This window comes from Hemibagrus wyckioides, linkage group LG25, assembly GCF_019097595.1.
Source record: "Hemibagrus wyckioides isolate EC202008001 linkage group LG25, SWU_Hwy_1.0, whole genome shotgun sequence".
Classification (NCBI taxonomy): domain Eukaryota; kingdom Metazoa; phylum Chordata; class Actinopteri; order Siluriformes; family Bagridae; genus Hemibagrus; species Hemibagrus wyckioides.
Genome location: NC_080734.1, coordinates 4,148,215 through 4,175,350, shown reverse-complemented (window position 1 = coordinate 4,175,350; position 27,136 = coordinate 4,148,215). Strand labels below are relative to the sequence as shown.

The window sequence follows — 27,136 nt, the reverse complement described above, 5'->3', positions numbered from 1 at the left end:
CTCACCTACACCCCCATCCACCCCTATACACTCACCTCCACACCCACCTCCACATCCATCCACACACCTATACACTCACCTCCACACCCACCTCCACATCCATCCACACACCTATACACTCACCTCCACACTCACCTCCACACCCATCCACCCCTATACACTCACCTACACCCCCATCCACACCTATACACTCACCTCCACACCCACCTCCACATCCATCCACACACCTATACACTCACCTCCACAATCACCTCCACACCCATCCACCCCTATACACTCACCTACACCCCCCTCCCCCCCTATACACTCACCTCCACACCCACCTCCACATCCATCCACACACCTATACACTCACCTCCACACCCACCTCCACATCCATCCACACACCTATACACTCACCTCCACACTCACCTCCACACCCATCCACCCCTATACACTCACCTACACCCCCATCCACACCTATACACTCACCTCCACACCCACCTCCACATCCATCCACACACCTATACACTCACCTCCACACCCACCTCCACATCCATCCACACACCTATACACTCACCTCCACACTCACCTCCACACCCATCCACCCCTATACACTCACCTACACCCCCATCCACACCTATACACTCACCTCCACACCCACCTCCACATCCATCCACACACCTATACACTCAACTCCACACTCACCTCCACACCCATCCACCCTATACACTCACCTACACCCCCATCCACCCCTATACACTCACCTCCACACCCACCTCCACACCCATCCACACACCTATACACTCACCTCCACACTCACCTACACCCCCATCCACCCCTATACACTCACCTACACCCCCATCCACACCTATACACTCACCTCCACACCCACCTCCACACCCATCCACACACCTATACACTCACCTCCACACCCACCTCCACATCCATCCACACATCCATCCACACACCTATACACTCACCTCCACATCCATCCACACCCCTATACACTCACCTCCACATCCATCCACACACCTATACACTCACCTCCACACCCACCTCCACATCCATCCACACATCCATCCACACCCCTATACACTCACCTCCACATCCATCCACACACCTATACACTCACCTACACCCCCCTCCACCCCTATACACTCACCTCCACACCCACCTCCACATCCATCCACACACCTATACATTCACCTCCACACCCACCTCCACATCCATCCACACACCTATACACTCACCTCCACACCCACCTCCACATCCATCCACACATCCATCCACACCCCTATACACTCACCTCCACATCCATCCACACACCTATACACTCACCTCCACCCCATCCACCCCTATACACTCACCTCCACCCCCATCCACCCCTATACACTCACCTCCACACCCATCCACCCCATCCACTCACCTCCACCCCATCCACCCCTATACACTCACCTCCACACCCATCCACCCCATACACTCACCTACACCCCCATCCACCCCCCTATACACTCACCTCCACGCCCATCCACACACCTATACACTCACCTCCACACCCATATACACTCACCTCCACCCCCATACACCCCTATACACTCACCTCCACCCCCATCCACACCTATACACTCACCTCCACCTCCATCCACACACCTATACACTCACCTCCACCCCCATCCACCCCTATACACTCACCTCCACCCCCATCCATCCCTATACACTCACCTCCACCCCCATCCATCCCTATACACTCACCGACACCCCCATCCATCCCCTAAACACTCACCTCCACACCCATCCACACACCTATACACTCACCTCCACACCCATCCACCCCTATACACTCACCTCCACACCCATCCACCCCTATACACTCACCTACACCCCCATCCACACCTATACACTCACCTCCACCTCCATCCACACACCTATACACTCACCTCCACCCCCATCCACCCCTATACACTCACCTCCACCCCCATCCATCCCTATACACTCACCGACACCCCATCCACCCCTATACACTCACCGACACCCCCATCCACCCCTATACACTCACCTCCACCCCATCCACCTCTATACACTCACCTCCACCCCCATCCACCCCTATACACTCACCTCCACCCCCATCCACCCCTATACACTCACCTACACCCCCATCCACCCCCCTATACACTCACCTCCACACCCATCCACACACCTATACACTCACCTCCACACCCATCCACCCCTATACACTCACCTACACACCCATCCACACCTATACACTCACCTCCACACCCATCCACACACCTATACACTCACCTACACCCCCATCCATCCCTATACACTCACCGACACCCCCATCCACCCCTATACACTCACCTACACCCCCATCCACCCCTATACACTCACCTACACCCCATCCACCCCTATACACTCACCTCCACCCCCATCCACCCCTATACACTCACCTCCACCCCCATCCACCCCTATACACTCTCCTCCACCCCCATCCACCCCTATACACTCACCTACACCCCCATCCACCCCCCTATACACTCACCTCCACACCAATCCACACACCTATACACTCACCTCCACACCCATCCACCCCTATACACTCACCTACACCCCCATCCACCCCCCTATACACTCACCTCCACACCCATCCACACACCTATACACTCACCTCCACACCCATCCACCCCTATACACTCACCTACACCCCCATCCACACCTATACACTCACCTCCACCTCCATCCACACACCTATACACTCACCTCCACCCCCATCCATCCCTATACACTCACCGACACCCCCATCCACCCCTATACACTCACCTCCACCCCCATCCACCCCTATACACTCACCTCCACCCCCATCCACCCCTATACACTCACCTCCACCCCTATACACTCACCTCCACCCCCATCCATCCCCATCCACACACCTACACCCCCATCCACCCCTATACACTCACCTACACACCCATCCACCCCTATACACTCACCTACAGCCCCATTCACCCCTATACACTCACGTACACACCCATCCACACACCTATACACTCACCTACACACCCATCCACCTCTATACACTCACCTCCACCCCCCTCCACCCCTATACTCTCACCTCCACCCCCATCCATCCCCATCCACACACCTACACCCCCATCCACCCCTATACACTCACCTACACACCCATCCACCCCTATACACTCACCTACACCCCCATTCACCCCTATACACTCACGTACACACCCATCCACACACCTATACACTCACCTACACCCCCATCCATCCACACACCTATACACTCACCTCCACCCCCATCCACCCCCCTATACACTCACCTACAACCCCATCCACCCCTACACACTCACCTCCACATCCATCCACACACCTATACACTCACCTCCACCCGCATCCAACCCTATACACTCAGGTCCACCCCCAACCAACCCATACACTCACCTACACCCCCATCCACCCCCCTACACACCCATCCACACACCTATACACTCACCTCCACACTCATCCACCCCTATACACTCACCTACACCCCCATCCACCCCTATACACTCACCTCCACACTCATCCACCCCTATACACTCACCTCCACATCCATCCACACACCTATACACTCACCTACACCCCCATCCACCCCCCTATACACTCACCTACAACCCCATTCACCCCTACACACTCACCTCCACATCCATCCACACACCTATACACTCACCTCCACCCCCATCCACCCCTATACACTCACCTCCACCCCCATCCAACCCATACACTCACCTCCACCCCCATCCACCCCCCTACACACCCATCCACACACCTATACACTCACCTCCACACTCATCCACCCCTATACACTCACCTACACCCCCATCCACCCCTATACACTCACCTCCACACTCATCCACCCCTATACACTCACGTACACCCCCATCCACACCTATACACTCACCTACACCCCCATCCACCCCTATACACTCACCTCCACCCCCATCCACCCCTATACACTCACCTCCACACCCACCCACCCCTATACTCACCTCCACACCCAACCACACACACCTATACACTCACCTCCACACCCATCCACCCCTATACACTCACCTCCACATCCATCCACACACCTATACACTCACCTACACCCCCATCCCCCCCTATACACTCACCCCCCCATCCATCCACACACCCACACACTCACCCACCCCCATCCACACCTATACACTCACCTACACCCCCATCCACCCCTATACACTCACCTACACCCCCATCCACCCCTATACACTCACCTCCACACCCATCCACCCCTATACTCACCTCCACACCCAACCACACACCTATACACTCACCTCCACACCCAACCACACACCTATACACTCACCTCCACACCCATCCACCCCTATACACTCACCTCCACACCCATCCACCCCCCTATACACTCACCTCCCCACCCATCCACCCCTATACACTCACCTCCACACCCATCCACCCCCCTATACACTCACCTCCACACCCATCCACCCCCTATACACTCACCTCCACACCCATCCACCCCCCTATACACTCACCTCCACACCCATCCACCCCCCTATACACTCACCTCCACACCCATCCACACACCTATACACTCACCTCCACACCCATCCACCCCCCTATACACTCACCTCCACACCCATCCACCCCCCTATACACTCACCTCCACACCCATCCACACACCTATACACTCACCTCCACACCAATCCACCCCCCTATACACTCACCTCCACCCCCATACACTCACCTCCACACCCATCCAGCCCCCTATACTCACCTACACCTCCATCCACACACCTATACACTCACCTCCACCCCCATCCACTCCTATACACTCACCTCCACCCTCATACACTCACCTCCACCCCCATCCACCCCCCTATACACTCACCTCCACACCCATCCACCCCCCTATACACTCACCTCCACACCCAACCACCCCCCTATACACTCACCTCCACACCCATCCACACACCTATACACTCACCTCCACACCCATCCACCCCCCTATACACTCACCTCCACACCCATCCACACACCTATACACTCACCTCCACACCAATCCACCCCCCTATACACTCACCTCCACACCCATCCAGCCCTCTATACTCACCTACACCTCCATCCACACACCTATACACTCACCTCCACCCCCATCCACCCCTATACACTCACCTCCACCCTCATACACTCACCTCCACCCCCATCCACACACCTATACACTCACCTCCACCCCACCCACCCCTATACACTCACCTCCACCCCCATCCACCCCAATACACTCACCTACACCCCCATCCACCCCTATACACTCACCTCCACACCCACCTCCACATCCATCCACACACCTAAACACTCACCTCCACACCCACCTCCACATCCATCCACACACCTATACACTCACCTCCACATCCATCCACCCCCCTATACACTCACCTCCACACCCATCCACCCCCCTATACACTCACCTCCACACCCATCCACCCCCCTATACACTCACCTCCACACCCATCCACCCCCCTATACACTCACCTCCACACCCATCCACACACCTATACACTCACCTCCACACCCATCCACCCCCTATACACTCACCTCCACACCAATCCACCCCCTATACACTCACCTCCACCCCCCATCCACCCCTATACACTCACCTCCACACCCATCCAGCCCCCTATACTCACCTACACCTCCATCCACACACCTATACACTCACCTCCACCCCCAACCGCCCCTATTCACTAACCTCCACGCTCATACACTCACCTCGACCCCCATCCACACACCTATACACTCACCTCCACCCCCATCCACCCCTATACTCACCTACACCTCCAACCACACACCTATGCCCTCACCTCCACCCCCATCCACTCCTATACACTCACCTCCACCCTCATACACTCACCTACACCTCCATCCACACACCTATACACTCACCTCCACCCCCATCCACCCCTATACACTCACCTCCACCCCCATCCACCCCAATACACTCACCTACACCCCCATCCACCCCTATACACTCACCTCCACATCCATCCACACACCTATACACTCACCTTCACACCCACCTCCACATCCATCCACACACCTATACACTCACCTACACCCCCATCCACACCTATACTCACCTACACCCCAATCCACACCTATACACTCACCTACACCCCCATCCACACCTATACACTCACCTACACCCCCATCCACCCCTATACACTCACCTCCACATCCATCCACACACCTATACACTCATGTACACCCCCATCCACACCTATACACTCACCTACACCCCCATCCACCCCTATACACTCACCTCCACCCCCATCCACCCCTATACACTCACCTCCACACCCAACCACACACCTATACATTCACCTCCACACCCATCCACCCCTATACACTCACCTCCACATCCATCCACACACCTATACACTCACCTCCACATCCATCCACACACCTATACACTCACCTACACCCCCATCCACCCCTATACACTCACCTCCACATCCATCCACACACCTACACACTCACGTACACCCCCATCCACACCTATACACTCACCTACACCCCCATCCACCCCTATACACTCACCTACACCCCCATCCACCCCTATACACTCACCTCCACACCCATCCACCCCTATACTCACCTCCACACCCATCCACCCCCCTATACACTCACCTCCACACCCATCCACCCCCCTATACACTCACCTCCACACCCATCCACCCCCCTATACACTCACCTCCACACCCATCCACCCCTATACACTCACCTCCACACCCATCCACCCCCCTATACACTCACCTCCACACCCATCCACCCCCTATACACTCACCTCCACACCCATCCACCCCCCTATACACTCACCTCCACACCCATCCACACACCTATACACTCACCTCCACACCAATCCACCCTCCTATACACTCACCTCCACCCCCATACACTCACCTCCACACCCATCCAGCCCCCTATACTCACCTACACCTCCATCCACACACCTATACACTCACCTCCACCCCATCCACCCCTATACACTCACCTCCACCCTCATACACTCACCTCCACCCCCATCCACACACCTATACACTCACCTCCACCCCATCCACCCCAATACACTCACCTACACCCCCATCCACCCCTATACACTCACCTCCACATCCATCCACACACCTATACACTCACCTCCACACCCACCTCCACATCCATCCACACACCTATACACTCACCTACACCCCCATCCACACCTATACACTCACCTACACCCCCATCCACACCTATACACTCACCTATACCCCCATCCATCCACACACCTATACACTCACCTACACCCCCATCCACCCCCCTATACACTCACCTACAACCCCATCCACCCCTACACACTCACCTCCACATCCATCCACACACCTATACACTCACCTACACACCCATCCACCTCTATACAGTCACCTACACCCCCATTCACCCCATACACTCACCTACACCCCCACCCATCCACACACCTATACACTCACCTACACCCCCATCCATCCACACACCTATACACTCACCTACACCCCCATCCACCCCCCTATACACTCACCTACAACCCCATCCACCCCTACACACTCACCTCCACATCCATCCACACACCTATACACTCACCTCCACCCCCATCCACCCCTATACACTCACCTCCACCCCCATCCAACCCATACACTCACCCCTATACACTCACCTCCACCCCCATCCACCCCAATACACTCACCTACACCCCCATCCACCCCTATACACTCACCTCCACATCCATCCACACACCTATACACTCACCTCCACACCCACCTCCACATCCATCCACACACTTATACACTCACCTACACCCCCATCCACACCTATACTCACCTACACCCCAATCCACACCTATACACTCACCTACACCCCCATCCACACCTATACACTCACCTACACCCCCATCCACACCTATACACTCACCTACACCCCAATCCACACCTATACACTCACCTACACCCCAATCCACACCTATACACTCACCTCCACCCTCATACACTCACCTCCACCCCCATCCACACACCTATACACTCACCTCCACCCCATCCACCCCAATACACTCACCTACACCCCCATCCACCCCTATACACTCACCTCCACATCCATCCACACACCTATACACTCACCTCCACACCCACCTCCACATCCATCCACACACCTATACACTCACCTACACCCCCATCCACACCTATACACTCACCTACACCCCCATCCACACCTATACACTCACCTACACCCCCATCCATCCACACACCTCTACACTCACCTACACCCCCATCCACCCCCCCATACACTCACCCACACCCCCCTCCACCCCCACCCACCCACCTCCACCTCCCTCCACACACCTATACACTCACCTACACACCCATCCACCTCTATACAGTCACCTACACCCCCATTCACCCCATACACTCACCTACACCCCCACCCATCCACACACCTATACACTCACCTACACCCCCATCCATCCACACACCCATACACTCACCTACACCCCCATCCACCCCCTATACACTCACCTACAACCCCATCCACCCTACACACTCACCTCCACATCCATCCACACACCTATACACTCACCTCCACCCCCATCACCCCTATACACTCACCTCCACCCCCATCCAACCCATACACTCACCCCCATACACTCACCTCCACCCCCATCCACCCCCAATACACTCACCTACACCCCCATCCACCCCCTATACACTCACCTCCACATCCATCCACACACCTATACACTCACCTCCACACCCACCTCCACATCCATCCACCACACTTATACACTCACCTACACCCCCATCCACACCTATACTCACCTACACCCCAATCCACACCTATACACTCACCTACACCCCCATCCACACCTATACACTCACCTACACCCCCATCCACACCTATACACTCACCTACACCCCAATCCACACCTATACACTCACCTACACCCCAATCCACACCTATACACTCACCTACACCCCCCCATCCACACCTATACACTCACCTACACCCCCATCCACACCTATACACTCACCTACACCCCCATCCACACCTATACACTCACCTACACACCCCCATCCACACCTATACACTCACCTACACACCTATACACACACACACAGCCATACACACGCCTACAAATCCCTCCATCCACACACACCTACATACCCCTCCACAACAAAGCTTTTATGTGTACACATACTTACACATCCCCCCCCACACACACAAATGGTTTCCTTTCCTCTGAATAAATACAGACCTTCCGGCAAACATTACAGTCATATTTATAAAAGATCTTTTGACTCTCACACACACACCACATTTTGGGATTCAGCTGGAAGGAATCCTGTTCCATCAGAAAGGTGCGTTTCTATTTATTTATTTATTTTTAAATAGCCTCATTAATATTCGAACACACAGCCCATCGTTGATCAACAATTTCACTTGATGATATTTGATTACTACATCATATGAATTGTGATTTTAAAAAATAAATAAATAACATTTTTCCTCAATTTTCGGTTTGAGAGCATCTTACAGCCACCTTTGGAATTCTAAAGTCTGAATCAGCTGTTCACATGTTCCTGTGATCCAAATCCACCTTCAATAACAAAATACCTGAGCATCAGCTCACCCCCCCCCCCCCTTACCCTTATTTATCTCCTCATTCACTGTTAATCTGTGAAACTCGAACTCAAGCCCCCACATTCTTGCTGCCTATCAAAGACCAAGGGGCGAGAAAATCCCGAGCTCCGAACCTCTAAAACAGCTCAGTTTACACAGTTTGTCCACTTACTCCAAACGTGGTCAATCACCCCAGACCCCCCAAAAAATGTAAAAAATTAATTAATTAAAAAAAAGTAGGGATATTTAAAAAAGAAAAGTGTATCATAATTTATCTCGATATCGATGTTAGAGTCACATCACTCAGCCCTGTGATGTCCTGTAGAAACAAAAATACAAATAAATCCTCACAACCTGAACAGTGGATTTTTCTAGAGGCAGCCATCTTGGATTTTATTTTTTTTAATAGTAGTTGTTGCCCCCCTCCCCCTCCCACAGCGAGACTCAACCACTGGGTCGTGAACCGAAAGCCAATCAGGGGTCACTGACATGGTTATCTTTATCGGCTGTGTCTACGAGATCTTTTCCGTCATGAAACAACCAATTAAAATACTTCATTTGCAATGTTTGGGGCAATAGTGACCTCTGTCTTCAGATCGTGTTAAAATCTTCAGGTTTATGCCAAAAAAAGCTGAAGTCGTTTATTACTCGAGGTCTCTTTCTGTAGGAGTCAATATTCACTATACACCCCCCTATACACTCACCTCCACCCCCATCCACCCCTAAACACTCACCTCCACCCCCATCCACCCCTATACACTCACCTCCACCCCCATCCACCCCTAAACACTCACCTCCACCCCCATCCACACACCTATACACTCACCTCTACCCCCATGCACACACCTATACACTCACCTCCAGCCCCATCCACCCCTAAACACTCACCTCCACCCCCATCCACACCCTATACACTCACCTCCACCCCCATCCACCCCTAAACACTCACCTCCACCCCCATCCACACACCTATACACTCACCTCTACCCCCATCCACACACCTATACACTCACCTCCACCCCCATCCACACACCTATACACTCACCTCCACCCCCATCCACACACCTATACACTCACCTCCACCCCCATCCACCCCTATGCACTCACCTCCACCCCCACCGACCCCTATACACTCACCTCCGCCCCCTGCGACCCCATCCACTCACCTCCACCGCCATCCACCCCATACACTCACCTCCACCCCCATACACTCACCTCCACCCCCATCCACCCCTATACACTCACCTCCACCCCCATCCACCCCTATACACTCACCTCCACCCCCCATCCACCCCTATACACTCACCTCCACCCCCATCCACCCCTATACACTCACCTCCACCCCCATCCACTCACCTCTACCCCCATCCACCCCTATACACTCACCTCCACCCCCATCCACCCCATCCACTCACCTCCACCCCCATCCACCCCATACACTCACCTCCACCCACACCTATACACTCACCTCCACACCCATCCACCCCTATACACTCACCTCCACCCCCATCCACCCCTATACACTCACCTCCACCCAATACACTCACCTCCACACCCATCCACCCCTATACACTCACCTCCACCCCCATCCACACCTATACACTCACCTCCACCCCCATCCACCCCTATACACTCACCTCCACCCCCATCCACTCACCTCCACCCCTATACACTGACCTCCACCCCCATCCACCCCTATACACTCACCTCCACCCCCATCCACCCCTATACACTCACCTCCACCCCATCCACCCCTATACACTCACCTCCACCCCCATCCACTCACCTACACCCCCATCCACCCACCTCCACACCCATCCACCCCTATACACTCACCTACACCCCCATCCACTCACCTCCACCCACCCCTATACACTCACCTCCACACCCATCCACCCCTATACACTCACCTCCATCCCCACCCACCCCTCTACACTCACCTCCACACCCATCCACTCACCTACACCCCCATCCACCCCATACACTCACCTCCACCCCCATCCACCCCTATACACTCACCAACACCCCCATCCACTCACCCCCACCCTCTCCTATACACTCGCCTCCCCACCCATCCACCCCTATACACTCACCTCCATCCCCACCCACCCCTATACACTCACCTCCACACCCATCCACACCTAGACACTCACCTACACACCCAGACACCCCTATACACTCACCTCCACCCCCATCCACACCTATACACTCACCTCCACCCCCATCCACACCTATACACTCACCTCCACACCTATACACTCACTTACACACCCATCCACACCTATACACTCACCTCCACCCCCATCCACACCTATACACTCACCTCCACCCCCATCCACACCTATACACTCACCTCCACACCTATACACTCACTTACACACCCATCCACACCTATACACTCACCTACACACCCATCCACACCTATACACTCACTTACACCCCCATCCACACCTATACACTCACCTCCACACCTATACACTCACTTACACACCCATCCACACCTATACACTCACCTACACACCAATCCACACCTATACACTCACCTACACACCCATCCACACCTATACACTCACCTCCACCCCCATCCACCCCTATACACTCACCTCCACCCCCATCCACCCCTATACACTCACCTCCACCCCCATCCACCCCTATACACTCACCTCCACCCCCATCCACCCCATACACTCACCTCCACCCCATCCACCCCAAACACTCACCTCCACCCCCATCCACCCCATACACTCACCTCCACCCCCATCCACCCCTATACACTCACCTCCACCCCATCCACCCCTATACACTCACCTCCACCCCCATCCACCCCTATACACTCACCTCCACCCCCATCCACCCCTATACACTCACCTCCACCCCCATCCACCCCTATACACTCACCTCCACACCTAGACACTCACTTACACACCCATCCACCCCTATACACTCACCTCCACACCCATCCACTCACCTCCACCCCCATCCACACCTATACACTCACCTCCATACCTATACACTCACTTACACACCCATCCACACCTATACACTCACCTCCACACCCACCTACACACCCATCCACTCACTTACACACCCATCCACCCCTATACACTCACTTACACACCCATACACTCACCTACACACCCATCCACACCTATACACTCACCTACACACCCATCCACACCTATACACTCACCTACACACCCATACACTCACCTACACACCCATACACTCACCTACACACCCATCCACACCCATACACTCACCTACACACCCATCCACACCCATACACTCACCTACACACCCATCCACACCTATACACTCACCTACACACCCATCCACACCTATACACTCACCTACACACCCATCCACACCTATACACTCACCTACACACCCATACACTCACCTACACACCCATCCACACCTATACACTCACCTACACACCCATCCACACCTATACACTCACCTACACACCCATCCACACCTATACACTCACTTACACACCCATCCACACCTATACACTCACCTACACACCCATCCACACCTATACACTCACTTACACACCCATCCACACCTATACACTCACCTACACACTCACCTACACTCACCTCCACACCCACCTACACACCCATCCACTCACTTACACACCCATCCACACCTATACACTCACCTACACACCCATACACTCACCTACACACCCATCCACACCTATACACTCACCTACACACCCATCCACACCTATACACTCACCTACACACCCATACACTCACCTACACACCCATCCACACCTATACACTCACCTACACACCCATACACTCACCTACACACCCATCCACACCCATACACTCACCTACACACCCATCCACACCTATACACTCACCTACACACCCATCCACACCTATACACTCACCTACACACCCATCCACCCCTACACACTCACCTACACCCCCATCCACCCCTACACACTCACCTACACCCCCATCCACCCCTACACACTTACCTACACCCCCATCCACCCCTATACACTCACCTACACCCCTATACACTCACTTACACACCCATCCACACCTATACACTCACTTACACACCCATCCACCCCTATACACTCACCTACACCCCAATCCACCCCTATACACTCACCTACACCCCAATCCACCCCTATACACTCACTTACACACCCATCCACACCTATACACTCACCTACACACCCATCCACACCTATACACTCACCTACACACCCATACACTCACCTACACACCCATCCACACCTATACACTCACCTACACACCCATCCACACCTATACACTCACTTACACACCCATCCACACCTATACACTCACTTACACACCCATCCACACCTATACACTCACCTACACACCCATCCACACCTATACACTCACTTACACACCCATCCACACCTATACACTCACCTACACTCACCTCCACACCCACCTACACACCCATCCACTCACTTACACACCCATCCACACCTATACACTCACCTACACACCCATACACTCACCTACACACCCATCCACACCTATACACTCACCTACACACCCATACACTCACCTACACACCCATCCACACCTATACACTCACCTACACACCCATCCACACCTATACACTCACCTACACACCCATCCACACCTATACACTCACCTACACACCCATCCACACCTATACACTCACCTACACACCCATCCACTCACCTCCACACCCATCCACACCTATACACTCACCTACACACCCATCCACACCTATACACTCACCTACACACCCATCCACACCTATACACTCACCTACACACCCATCCACACCTATACACTCACCTACACACCCATCCACACCTATACACTCACCTACACACCCATCCACACCTATACACTCACCTACACACCCATCCACACCTATACACTCACCTACACACCCATCCACACCTATACACCCATCCACACCTATACACACCCATCCACACCTATACACTCACCTACACACTCACCTACACACCCATACACTCACCTACACACCCATCCACACCTATACACTCACCTCCACACCCATCCACACCCATCCACTCACCTCCACACCCATCCACACCTATACACTCACCTACACACCCATCCACACCTATACACTCACCTACACACCCATCCACACCTATACACTCACCTACACACCCATCCACACCTATACACTCACCTACACACTCACCTACACTCACCTCCACACCTATACACTCACCTACACACCCATCCACACCTATACACTCACCTACACACCCATCCACACCTATACACACCCATCCACACCTATACACTCACCTACACACTCACCTACACTCACCTCCACACCTATACACTCACCTACACACCCATACACTCACCTACACACCCATCCACACCTATACACTCACCTACACACCCATCCACACCCATCCACTCACCTCCACACCCATCCACACCTATACACTCACCTACACCCCCATCCACACCTATACACTCACCTACACCCCCATCCACCCCTACACACTCACCTACACCCCCATCCCCCCCTTCTCTCTTCCCTACACCCCCATCCACCCCTATACACTCACCTACACCCCTATACACTCACTTACATAACCATCCACACCTATACACTCACTTACACACCCATCCACCCCTATACACTCACCTACACCCCAATCCACCCCTATACACTCACCTACACCCCAATCCACCCCTATACACTCACTTACACACCCATCCACACCTATACACTCACCTACACCCCAATCCACCCCTATACACTCACCTACACCCCAATCCACCCCTATACACTCACCTACACCCCCATCCACCCCTATACACTCACCTACACCCCCATCCACCCCTATACACTCACTTACACCCCCATCCACCCCTATACACTCACCTACACCCCCATCCACCCCTATACACTCACCTACACCCCCATCCACCCCTATACACTCACCTACCCCCCCATCCACCCCTATACACTCACCTACACCCCCATCCACCCCTATACACTCACCTACACCCCCATCCTCCCCTATACACTCACCTACACCCCCATCCACCCCTATACACTCACCTACACCCCAATCCACCCCTATACACTCACCTACACCCCAATCCACCCCTATACACTCACTTACACACCCCTCCACACCTATACACCCACCTTCACCCCCCTCCACCCCCATACACTCACCTACACCCCATTCCACCCCTATACACTCACCTACACCCCCATCCACCCCTATACACTCACCTACACCCCCATCCACCCCTATACACTCACCTACACCCCCATCCACCCCTATACACTCACCTACACCCCCATCCACCCCTATACACTCACCTACACCCCCATCCACCCCTATCCACTCACCTACACCCCAATCCACCCCTATACACTCACCTACACCCCCATCCACCCCTATACACTCACCTACACCCCCATCCACCCCTATACACTCACCTACACCCCCATCCACCCCTATACACTCACCTACACCCCCATCCACACCTATACACTCACCTACACACTCACCTACACCCCCATCCACCCCTATACACTCACCTACACCCCCATCCACACCTATACACTCACCTACACACTCACCTACACCCCCATCCACCCCTATACACTCACCTACCCCCCCATCCACCCCTATACACTCACCTCCACACCCATCCACCCCTATACACTCACCTACACCCCCATCCACCCCTATACACTCACCTACACCCCCATCCACAGCTATACACTCACAGCAGAATATAGCCTTTAAAAAATGTTTGAATCAGTTACTGGTTCAATATTTGTGATGACCGAGACTGGACTCGACAAGTCAAGCAACTGTGGAGAGTTAGCATGATGTTTTGGAAAATGAACGCAATAAATTTTAATTAATAAATACAATTATTTTAAAGGCCCAGTATAAAGTTCTAGCACAGAATCTGCTTCTAATCAGCTTCTTCGTAATTGCGATTTATTTTTTTTAATGTGAAAAAAGATAAACAAATAATGAAACGACTCGTGTTCTAAACAATCAGTCTGATTTCTAAATGTTTATAAAGAGAAACATTAAATTACTGTTCATTAAAATGTGGGCCAAAAGGAAAAGGTTGAGAAACACTAGGCTCTAGACTCTTGATCGAAAACATAACGCTAGATGTTATCACTCTGAATTTTAGTCTAAATATCAGTCGATAAAAATCTGAGCAAAAAAAAAGATGGTCTGTGATAAAGACAAATAAACTGTGTAAAGAATATTTCCACATTATTGCATATAGTTGATTACATACACAGTAGATAGAATCACTAAAAGTGTGTGTGTGTGTGTTATATTAATATTCTAGTTTGAAATCTCATCCAACTTTCCCTCCATTCACTTGCTGAGAGATGCTTATTTCATCCTCCGTGTGTGTTTGTGTTATCTGTGTCCGAGTGTAGTGAATGTTCCCCTCACCCACGTAGCCGTCCTCTCCGACCAGTTTGAGCGCCAGCTGGTCCGCCAGCACCGAGGAGTTTCCGTGTGCGATGTTGGCGAACGGTCCGGCGTGCACGAACACCGGTGTGCCCTGAAACACAAACACACCTCGTTTTCAACACAAAGGCAAAAAATTCTAACTTTGATTTTATTTGGTCACAGACACAATCCTACACATCAGGACATGTAGTGAAATGTTCTTTACAACTGTCCTATGATGGAAATGTAAAACGTAAAACTAGAAAATAAAATATAAGAAATAACTTCAATAAAAATGTAAAACTAGAATATAAAATATGAAAATTTAAATAGAAAATGCAAAAAATGGAACAGGAAATATGACAATTCAATTTAAATAAAAATGTAAAACTATAATAAAAAAAACAATTATTTAAATATAAAACTAAAATATAATATATAATAATTTAAATAAAAAAAAAATGGTTTTAAATAAAAAGTTAAAACTAGAATATAAAATATAAGAAATAATTTAAATGAAAAATATAAAGATAGAATATAAAACATAAGAAATTATTTAAATAAAATGTAAAACAGGAATATAAAATAAATATGAAAAAAGATAAATAAATCCTCACGTCCCAGCTGAAAGGTGGAACGTTCTAGAGGTGGCCATCTTGGATTTTTTTTTTTTTTTTTTTAAATAGTAGTTTTTGCCCCTCCCCCCATCACAGCAAGACTTAACCCCTGGGTCGTGAACCAAAAGTGAATCATTGACGTTATCGTTATCTGCTGTCTTTTCCATCATGAAACAACCAATTAAAATGGAGTTAGCGTGATGTTTTGGAAGATGAGCAGACGAGAGAGCTGGACAGACAAAAGGACCAAAGCACCGCCGCATCACTAGAGAATTTAATCTAAAAAACATCAAGGACACCGTTACAGATTACGTGTTGATGATAAAGATGAATACGCAGGCCGATCAGAGCAGATTTTTCCTCTAATATTCTTTGGAATAAGCATCCGTTGTTGCTCAACTGTCCAGCTGCAGAGCCTCCAAACACGGAAAACTGGAGCCCAGACTGAACATCTGGGATGTGAACCCAGAGCCCTGAGATCAGGGTTCACTTCCACTAAGCAGCAGGTCGCGGAGAGCACGGCGCATGAAGAGAGGACAGGAAGGACAGAGAGGACAGGAGGATAGACAAGCAGGAGGACGAGCAGTGAAGTCACAACTTCAAAATAAACTGGGGTGACAATTCGGTCCGGGACGGAAACGAGGAATTTTTCTCCCTTTATTCAAAAATATTATTAAAACTGATTAAAATGTAGGACTGGGGCTTTTCCTATTTATTTATTCATTCATCTGTTTGTTTTAAATCCAGGTCCCACAAAAGGCGAGTTGTGTATGACTGGGACTTCTCCACGTTATTTATTTATTTATTTATTCATTCATTCATTCAATCCATTTTAACAGGATTGGAGACAGATACCCATTTCATATTCATATTAAAAAATTCATTTTAGCCAAGGGGCCGAGCATGTAGGATCAGGGATTTTACAATTTACATATTCATTAAAATAGTAAATAAATAAATCCATTTATTCTTTCCAATTATCATATATATTTTTTTCCATTTTGAGAAGGGGGTGGAGCATGTCGTATAAGAGTTTATTATTTTTTTTAATTTCCATATTCATTTAAAAAATATATCCAGGTTTGACATGGGGTCGAGGGCTTAGGGACATCTTTAATTTTAATTTCAATCGAAATCAGATTATTCATAAACTCCATATATACATACATATATATACTTCGGAATTATTTCCTAGGCGGGGTTTAACAGTATGCAAATCCAAATATTCATATAATTTTTGCATATTAGCACGTAAAGAAAGAGAATGTTTCACATTTACATTCATAAAATCTCGATTTCTTGTTTAGGGAGGTGGGCGGAGCTTAGGTGTGTTCCAAAATATGCTTTAATCCAGATTTCTTTAGAAGAAAAAAACACTATTTGCATATTTGTATAAAATTGGGTTATTGAGATACAAAACGGGTATTTGTGGCAGTTTTTTTGCATTTAGGGGCGTGTCCAAATTTAAATATTCATTGAATATATTATAATTCCTAATATTCTCTGAGGAGGAGTGTGAGGAGGTTTAGGGTAGTTTTGTAACTAACATGTAGCTAACACGCACACACGCGCGCACACACACCTCGCTCTGTTCATCACCATCAACATGCAACACACACACACACACACAGACTGTGCTCATATAGTGGAGTAATGTGTGTGTTTTTGTAGCTTTGCATTTAAAATGTAAATCTATTTGCACAATTTAATTTTTTTAATGTTTATTTTCCTGTGAGACAATATCTAATATTTTAGTGTGCGTGTGTGTTACATGTTGATGGTGATGAACAGAGTGAGGTGTGTGTGTGTGTTGTGGTACCAGTTCTGTCATTATTTGTTATCATTCTTACTGTGAGCATTTATTTCATTTCTACAGGAAAACATTGTGATTTTTTTTTGGCAGCAGTTCCCCGTCTTAAACACAGTCCCATGCGGAGGTCAGCTGAAGGACATCGCTTTCTCACGTACCATTTTGGAGGGGAAAGAGACGGTCAGGTCACACGGGACCTTCAGAGAAGACGGTGCTATAATCAAGCAGAAGATGAAGGTGAAATGTTGGAGGATCTGAAAGACTTGATTAAACAAAAAGATTCTTACTGGAGAAAGAAAGCAACAAAATTTGACATTTCTATTAAAATGGACTCTTGGAAAAGCGAGTACAGGAAGTGAAAAAAAACAAGGCATGTTAAACAGGAAATAAAGTTAGGTCACCTCTGCTCTGTGAGGAGAAACGTCCAGAACATGCAGTCAGAGAAAACAGGAAGATGGAGACGAGCACATGATATCACTGTTCACTGTCTATACACACACATCCTCACACTTATCTTTTAGCTCACACACACACACACACACACACACACACACCTTACTCTGTTCATCACCATCAGCATGTAACACACACACACACACCCCTTACTGTGTTCATCACCATCAACATGTAACACACACACACACACACACACCTGTTTTCAGAGAAAACAGGAAGATGGAGACGAGCAGATGATATCGCTCATCTCTCACACACACAAACACACACACACATCTGAGAAAACATCTTCCATCACAGACACGCCGATCCCTAAACCTCTGAGCAAACAAAATATTCCCATGATCCTGGTCCATGCTGATCAGATTCCAGGCAGGCAAGATTCAGGACTGAAGGGTTTCCTTTCCGAAAACTCACACACACACACACACACACACATTACACTTATACCTCAGTGCTGTAAGATGCTGGATTCTGATTCGTCAGAAGGAGTTTATATAAATATAAAGTCATTATGTTAGGCTTTATATTAACGTTAGCCTTCTCATTTCTATAGCGACCGGTCACAGAAGGAGTCTCCAGTTTCAGTTTCAAGAATTTTTATGAATGAATCACATCAGGATGTGCTGCTAGGGGAAAATAATCACCTACAGACACAGAATCATGACTCTGGGACTGGAAAACAATAACATTTACATAAAAAAAAAAAATCTATTTTAGCCAGGGGGTGGGGCTTACAGGACTGGAGAGTTTTTTCCTATTAATATATATATTTTTTTCCCCCTCATTTATTTATTGTTTTTTTTATTTTTTTATTTTTATTTTTTTTTTACAGTTTTTCTAAGTGGGAAGTAGGTTACAATGTAGGACTAGAGCTTTTCCTATTTATTTATTTAATTGTTTTAAATCCAGGTTCCACAGAAGGAGAGTCATGTATGATTGGGGCTTCTCCATGTTAGTTTTTTATTTATTTAGTTTTACAATCCAGTTGACAGGATTAGAGATAATTTACATATAAAAAAAAACAAAAAATTAAAAAAACAAAAACAAAAAACATTTTAGACAAGGGGTGGGGCATGTAGAATAAGGGATTTCCCAATTTACATAATTAAAAATAGTAAATAAATAAATAAATCCAAGTTCAATAAGGGGTGGAGTATAAAGGAGTAGAGCGTTTTTCTAGTTACTAAATTAATTTTTTAAAATTACATTTCAACAAGGGGGCTGGGCATGTAGCATTAATTAATGCTAATTAATTAATTAATAAATTAATCAATCAATCAACCCAGGTTCAACAAAGGGGTGGGGAATAAAGCATTAGAACTTCCAGTTATTATATTTATTTTCTAAAATTCCGTCTCAACAAGGGGGCGGGGCATGTAGTATCGTTTTTTTTTTAAACTTTCATATTCATTTACAAAAAATATCCAGTTCCAACAAGGGGGCGGGGCATGGAGGGGATCCATTATTTTCCTATAAAAGCAGGAAGCCATTAATTTCCTAAATGATTCTCAAACGTCTTTCTATATACCGTAATAACGTCACAGCCTGCGCCGTGAGCGTCTGTAGTGTCCAGTGACTCGGACTCCGTTAGAGATCTGGCCTTATCTGTAACCCCGCCCAAAACATCTCAGATTAAATCTGATCAAAAGTAAAACTCTTGTTTAAATAACATTTCTTTTCGAAGATTAAAGGAACTTCTGAGCTCATTAGAGCCAAATTCTTTCCTGAAGTATTATTTCCAGTTCTCCTGTTCGATTTGGACAGAGAGAAACATTCGCACAGCTGTACGACAAAAGCCAGATGTGTGTCCAAGTGTATGTTTGTGTTCTGTATTCCCGTCGCTCGTATAACTTCAGTACCCGTGAGACTATCAGGTTTTCCTTCAAAACTGCACCGTTACAGGTCATACGTGCTTTCTCTCCCTGAGAGCGAGTGAGCGAGCGAGAGAGAGAGAGAGCTTTCTCTCCCTCCATGCGTGTGTGTTCCATATTCCCATCGCTCGTCTAACTTCAGCGTCCGTGAGACTATCAGGTTTTCCTTCAAAACTTCACCTTTACAGGTCATACATGTTTGTGTGTGTGTGTGTGTGTGTGTGTGTGTGAAATTGAAATGAAAGTCAAACCTCCAGCGTCTGCATCAGAGTGGGTTTGATGGCATCTTTCATCAGCACAGCCAGAGCTCCTGTTACACCCTGCAGCAGGAAAACCTCAAGATGAAGACTCGTCAAAATTTAAATACTGTACACCAGAGAGAGAAAAATCACACACACACACACACTCCCTCTTCACATACCAGATCATCAGCTGTTACTGGCTGCCCGCTCCTGCTGCTGCCCACCACCATGCGGCCCAGACGCTCCTTCATATCGGCCAAACCATCTGTCAGAGCCAGAATCGCCATGATCTCACTCGCCACCGCGATATCAAACTGAGTCTGAGACATAACACACACACACACACACGCCAGCTTTATCAAAGCAATATTTACATTTCTGGCATTTGGCAGACGTCCTTAACCAGAGTGACTTACAATTTATCTCATTTTATACAATTGAGGGTTAAGGGCCTTGCTCAGGGGCCCAGCAGTGGTAGCTTGGTGGAGCTGGGATTCAAACTGACAACCTTCTGATCAATAGCCAGAGAGAGAGAGAAAAAGGGAGGGTGAGAGAGAGAGAGAGAGAGAGAAAGAGAAAGAGAGGGACAGAGGGAGAAAGAGGGAGGGAGAGAGAGAGAGAGAGAGAGAGAGAGAGGGAGGGAGTGGTTATCAGAGTTGAGCTGTAACTGGGGTCAGTGTGGATCTTCTCAGCTCCAGACTGTAACACACACTGTTTAGATTCCTGAAGCTTCTTCTGACCAAATGAGGAGCTTCAGGCCTGAGATTTCCACACACACTGATTCTGTCAAATCGTAAAGGAACAACAAGATAGTACACTCACACACACACACTGCCTTTCCACTCCTGGAAGTGTGTGTGTGTGTGTGCACGCTCCAGGCGACCTCAGTGGAGAGTTGTTAAATGTATGCATGTGCTTGGACAGAGACGAGTGTGTGAGCAAACCACAGCCCTCTATTCCTCCACTTTAAACATGTGCTCTCACTCAGGCTGATTCCCATTGAGGAGAACGCTGTTTATTTACTGGATTCAGCTTAGAGGCCATTATTTCTGACAGACGCTGACAAGCTGCCGAGAGAGAGAGAGAGAGAGGCACAGACAGACATACAGACAGAAACCGAGAGACTGACAGACAGAGAAACCGAGAGACTGACAGACAGAGAAACAGACAGAGAAACAGACGGACAGAGAAAGAAACAGACAGACTCTGCTTTACTGCATGTGCTTTCACAGTATTCCAGATGTGTCACAGGAAGTGGGCGGAGTCACAGCGTGGACACGTACCTGTCGGCTGTGTCCCTTCTCGGTGTTGGCCAGGCCGACTGTGATCTTCCTCAGGAAACGATCGTTGGTGTCCACCACTGTGGAAACAAGACATGACAGAGTGAGCTGGGAATGTGGACACAAGTTCAACAGAAACACGAGCCACAGGAACTCCGGAGAGATACCGGGGCTTTCTGTGGGGAAATAAAACCTGGTCCGGTTCATTCCTCTGGTGGTCACTACAGGGAGGTTCAGCCATCTAGGACAAAGTGGAGGGGCTGGACGTCATGTCCACTAAACCACAAGGAGCTCTAGGATTTCTTTACTTTCCTTAAATGACTTAAAATCAACCACCATCTAAGTGATTCAACTGTGTGCGTGTGTTGTTGGTGGTGATATCATACAATTAGCAAAATGTTAGCGACCAGTTAGCATCAGTAGCCAGATAATTCATTGAATCAGACCAGGTTGTGTCACATGACCTCAATCTCAAACGACTCATTACACTCGCTATAGAAAGAAAGAAAGAAAACCACCAGAATATGCCCAAGCAAATAAGATAGGAATAGATAACTCTCAGCTTGAAGCTTCCACAACGATGCTTCACTTCACTGTGACAGGATTCACAAGAAGGAAATCTGTGTGTGTGTGTGTGTGTGTGTGTGTGTGGGGAAGATGCACTCATTCAGCACCAATCAATAAACCACTAAAACTAGGAATTACATAAAGAAACAGTCGCCTCATCAACTTAAAAAAAGAATAGAATAACCTTATTAATCTTTGAAGGGAAATTAAGTCGCTACAGCAGCTTACGATAAAAAGAAAAGAATTAATGTGCAAGAATAGACAGATCTGCTAGATGGAGAAAGATGGACAACGCGCAAGAAAGGGGTTAAACGTATTACAGTGAAACCTCGGCATACCAATGTCCTCCATTACCAATTTTCACCTTAAGAATTGAAATTTTGCAAGAAATTTGCATCGGCATACGAAGCATTTTCGGCATAAGAACGAATGGAATGGCGGCTAAGTCGCGCATATGTCCGGGCGCCGTTCAAAACTTGTTAGCAGTGGAAAGCCAAGCGAAGAGAGTTTACAAATTATCATCAGCAATGAAAGCTGTTTAGAAAGACTCAACCCACGATACCAACGTTGTCTTCAGTATGCGTTCAAAAGCTAGGTGATTTTTGAGGAGTTTTTTGTTGACAGACTGGTGGTGTGGGCGGTCTGTTCTATTTTTAGCCCAAGCTTGGTGGCATGACTTCCTGTGAGGAGCCTCGACATGGAATGCTTGGTTTGGGTCAGTTCTTTTTAAGCAGCCATACAGTTTACATACACTTCATATTGGGAATATTGGTCATATTGGACTGAAGATGCTGCTTTTGCTAATAACATCTAATAACCAAACTGAGTGTTGTGTTTAGACTGAACACCAGGAAGAACTGGCTGGAATGTTGGGACACTTTCATGCACTCAACAGATGTAGTCGAAAAGGGGGCGGGGCTACTGCTTTTCAAGATGGCCGGCGAAAGTTTTTCCAAGATGGCCGAAGAAACTCTTACTTTTAGATTGGCTAATTTTGCGTTTTAAATACGTTAAACAGTCAGCAAAATTATATACTAAAGCTTTTGACATCACTTATACTTCCTGTTAGTAAAAAATATTGCGCTTTTGAGGCGATTCGGCCCTTCTAACGTTCACGTGCTATATGCTAGCGTACGTGGCGTGTAGTAATTCATTCAGGACACAGCTTTGGGTCTTGAACTCAGCACCTCCACCATCTCTAGCTGGAAGATCGATTAGATCAATTTTTAGGAAACATCACATGAAACCTCCTCACAGCTTTAAACCAGACGTGCTGGTGTAACATTCCAGTCCCGATTGTGAACTCCTCCCTTCTGACTGATGGAGTGTGAAAAAGCCTGAACTGACAGAGGAACACAACAGACAGAACCAAAGGGCTTCTGGTGAAGAACGTCCACTTGGCGGCCATCTTGGCAACGCTCCCGGGTTGTTATTTCCGAGCCATACGAGACCGGACGTCTGTGTGAGTGCACAGGAGAATACGTGAACCTACAAAAAAAGAACGGTCAAGGTTTCTCAGAGAAACCATTTGAGACAGGAAATCAAATCACCGTGACGACACCCACAACCCAGAGTATGCGGAAGAGAGCAAACTGCAGCGTCCCAGTGAGCGAGATCCTTCCAGTGATCCTCATTTGTCCTGCTCTCTGGACCTGCCTGATTCAGCCATAATCTTCTGCTGGAGTGTGATCACTCAGAAACCGCTCGCTAATCCTGAACATGGACCACATGATGGACAGCCTGGAGATGCATCAATTTACTCTGGATGCTAGCGCTTAGAAACCATGAAGATGAGCTTTCACTCATGGTTCCCCTCAAGGTTTCTTCCTCATGGCCTCTTTTTTCCTCCCCATTTTCACACTTGCTCATTAGGAATAAACTGGAATAAAATGTTCATTTCTATCTGCGTATATAAACAGAATTAAGTTACTAGGAACAAAATAATCCAGAAAATAATGTGAGATCTATTACAACATGCTCCAGCTACTGCACAGAAACATTTCATTCATTACTGATGTGCATCTTTGCACGCAGCACTGATAGGCTAGTGATCTCTTATCCAAAAAAGTGATTGGCTCTTTTTCCTGGAGGGGCGGGACTCAACGAGCATCTTTAGGCTTCTATTATTCTTTTATGTTAGCAATTAATGCTAGCAGAGCTGCAGAGTAAGCGTCCTGGGTGCAGCGTGGAGTCGGACGACTCGTTTGGAGCCAAGGAACAGCCGAGACTCACCACGTGTATGGAGCTGGAGACTGAGGGAGATCTCACATACAGCGAGCAGCTGTACTCCAACACTTCCTCGTCTTCTTCTCCCCCGGGTCAGATTATGGTCAGAGCTTCAGGAAGCAGCCTCGCTGTACATCTCGCACTCTAACACTAACTCCATCCAGACTAGTGTTCTCTTACTCCTCTCTCCGTGTACACACACACACACAGGCCCAGACACACAGACAACACACACAGAGAGGCAAGACACCCACAAAGGCCCAGAAACACACACACCCCCACACACAGAGGCCCAGAAACACACACACCCCCACACACAGAGGCCCAGAAACACACACACCCCCACACACAGAGGCCCAGAAACACACACACTATAACACACAGAGGCCCAGAAACACGCACACAGACAACACACACACACAGGGCCAGAAACACACAAACAGAAGACACACACACACAGAAGCCTGGAGACACACACGCAGACACAGGCCCAGAGACACACACACAAACACAGGCCGAGACACACACACACACACACACAGGAGCTCTGACACTGGAGACTCCTTTTCCATAAACGTTAAATAAACATCTTACAGAAAAGAAAAACTGTGTGTGTAAATCATCCACCATCAGGTCCCTGTGTAAGTCGTTACTATGGAAATGTTAACGAGCGCACGCACATAAACCCGGTCTGCAGCTGCTCTACAGTCAGACCTGACTTCTGACCAATCAGCACTCAGCAGCTCTGTGGTGGAAGCTAAAGCCAGCAGGCGGTCCCCCGGTCCAGCGCCGCGTCTCATGTATTAAACCCAGCAGACCGTAACTCTGCCAAGTGCTGAGTGGGCGTGGCCGATCGTAAACACGCCACTTCACCAGGCAGATTCTGCACGTGTTCAT

At 48.9% G+C, this 27,136-nt stretch overlaps 1 protein-coding gene across 2 annotated transcripts in view; it reads right to left on the bottom strand.

The window, feature by feature from the left end:
- mthfd1l (methylenetetrahydrofolate dehydrogenase (NADP+ dependent) 1 like) overlaps positions 1–27,136 on the bottom strand; it is a 63,825-nt gene that overhangs the window by 17,726 nt on the left and 18,963 nt on the right. For both annotated transcript variants that reach the window (XM_058379593.1, XM_058379594.1), the window contains exons 17-20: positions 23,450–23,526; positions 22,346–22,486; positions 22,176–22,244; positions 17,168–17,279 (exon numbers count right to left, since the gene is read on the bottom strand). In XM_058379593.1, coding sequence (XP_058235576.1) covers positions 17,168–17,279; positions 22,176–22,244; positions 22,346–22,486; positions 23,450–23,526 — 399 coding nt within the window. The remainder of the gene's footprint in view (positions 1–17,167; positions 17,280–22,175; positions 22,245–22,345; positions 22,487–23,449; positions 23,527–27,136) is intronic.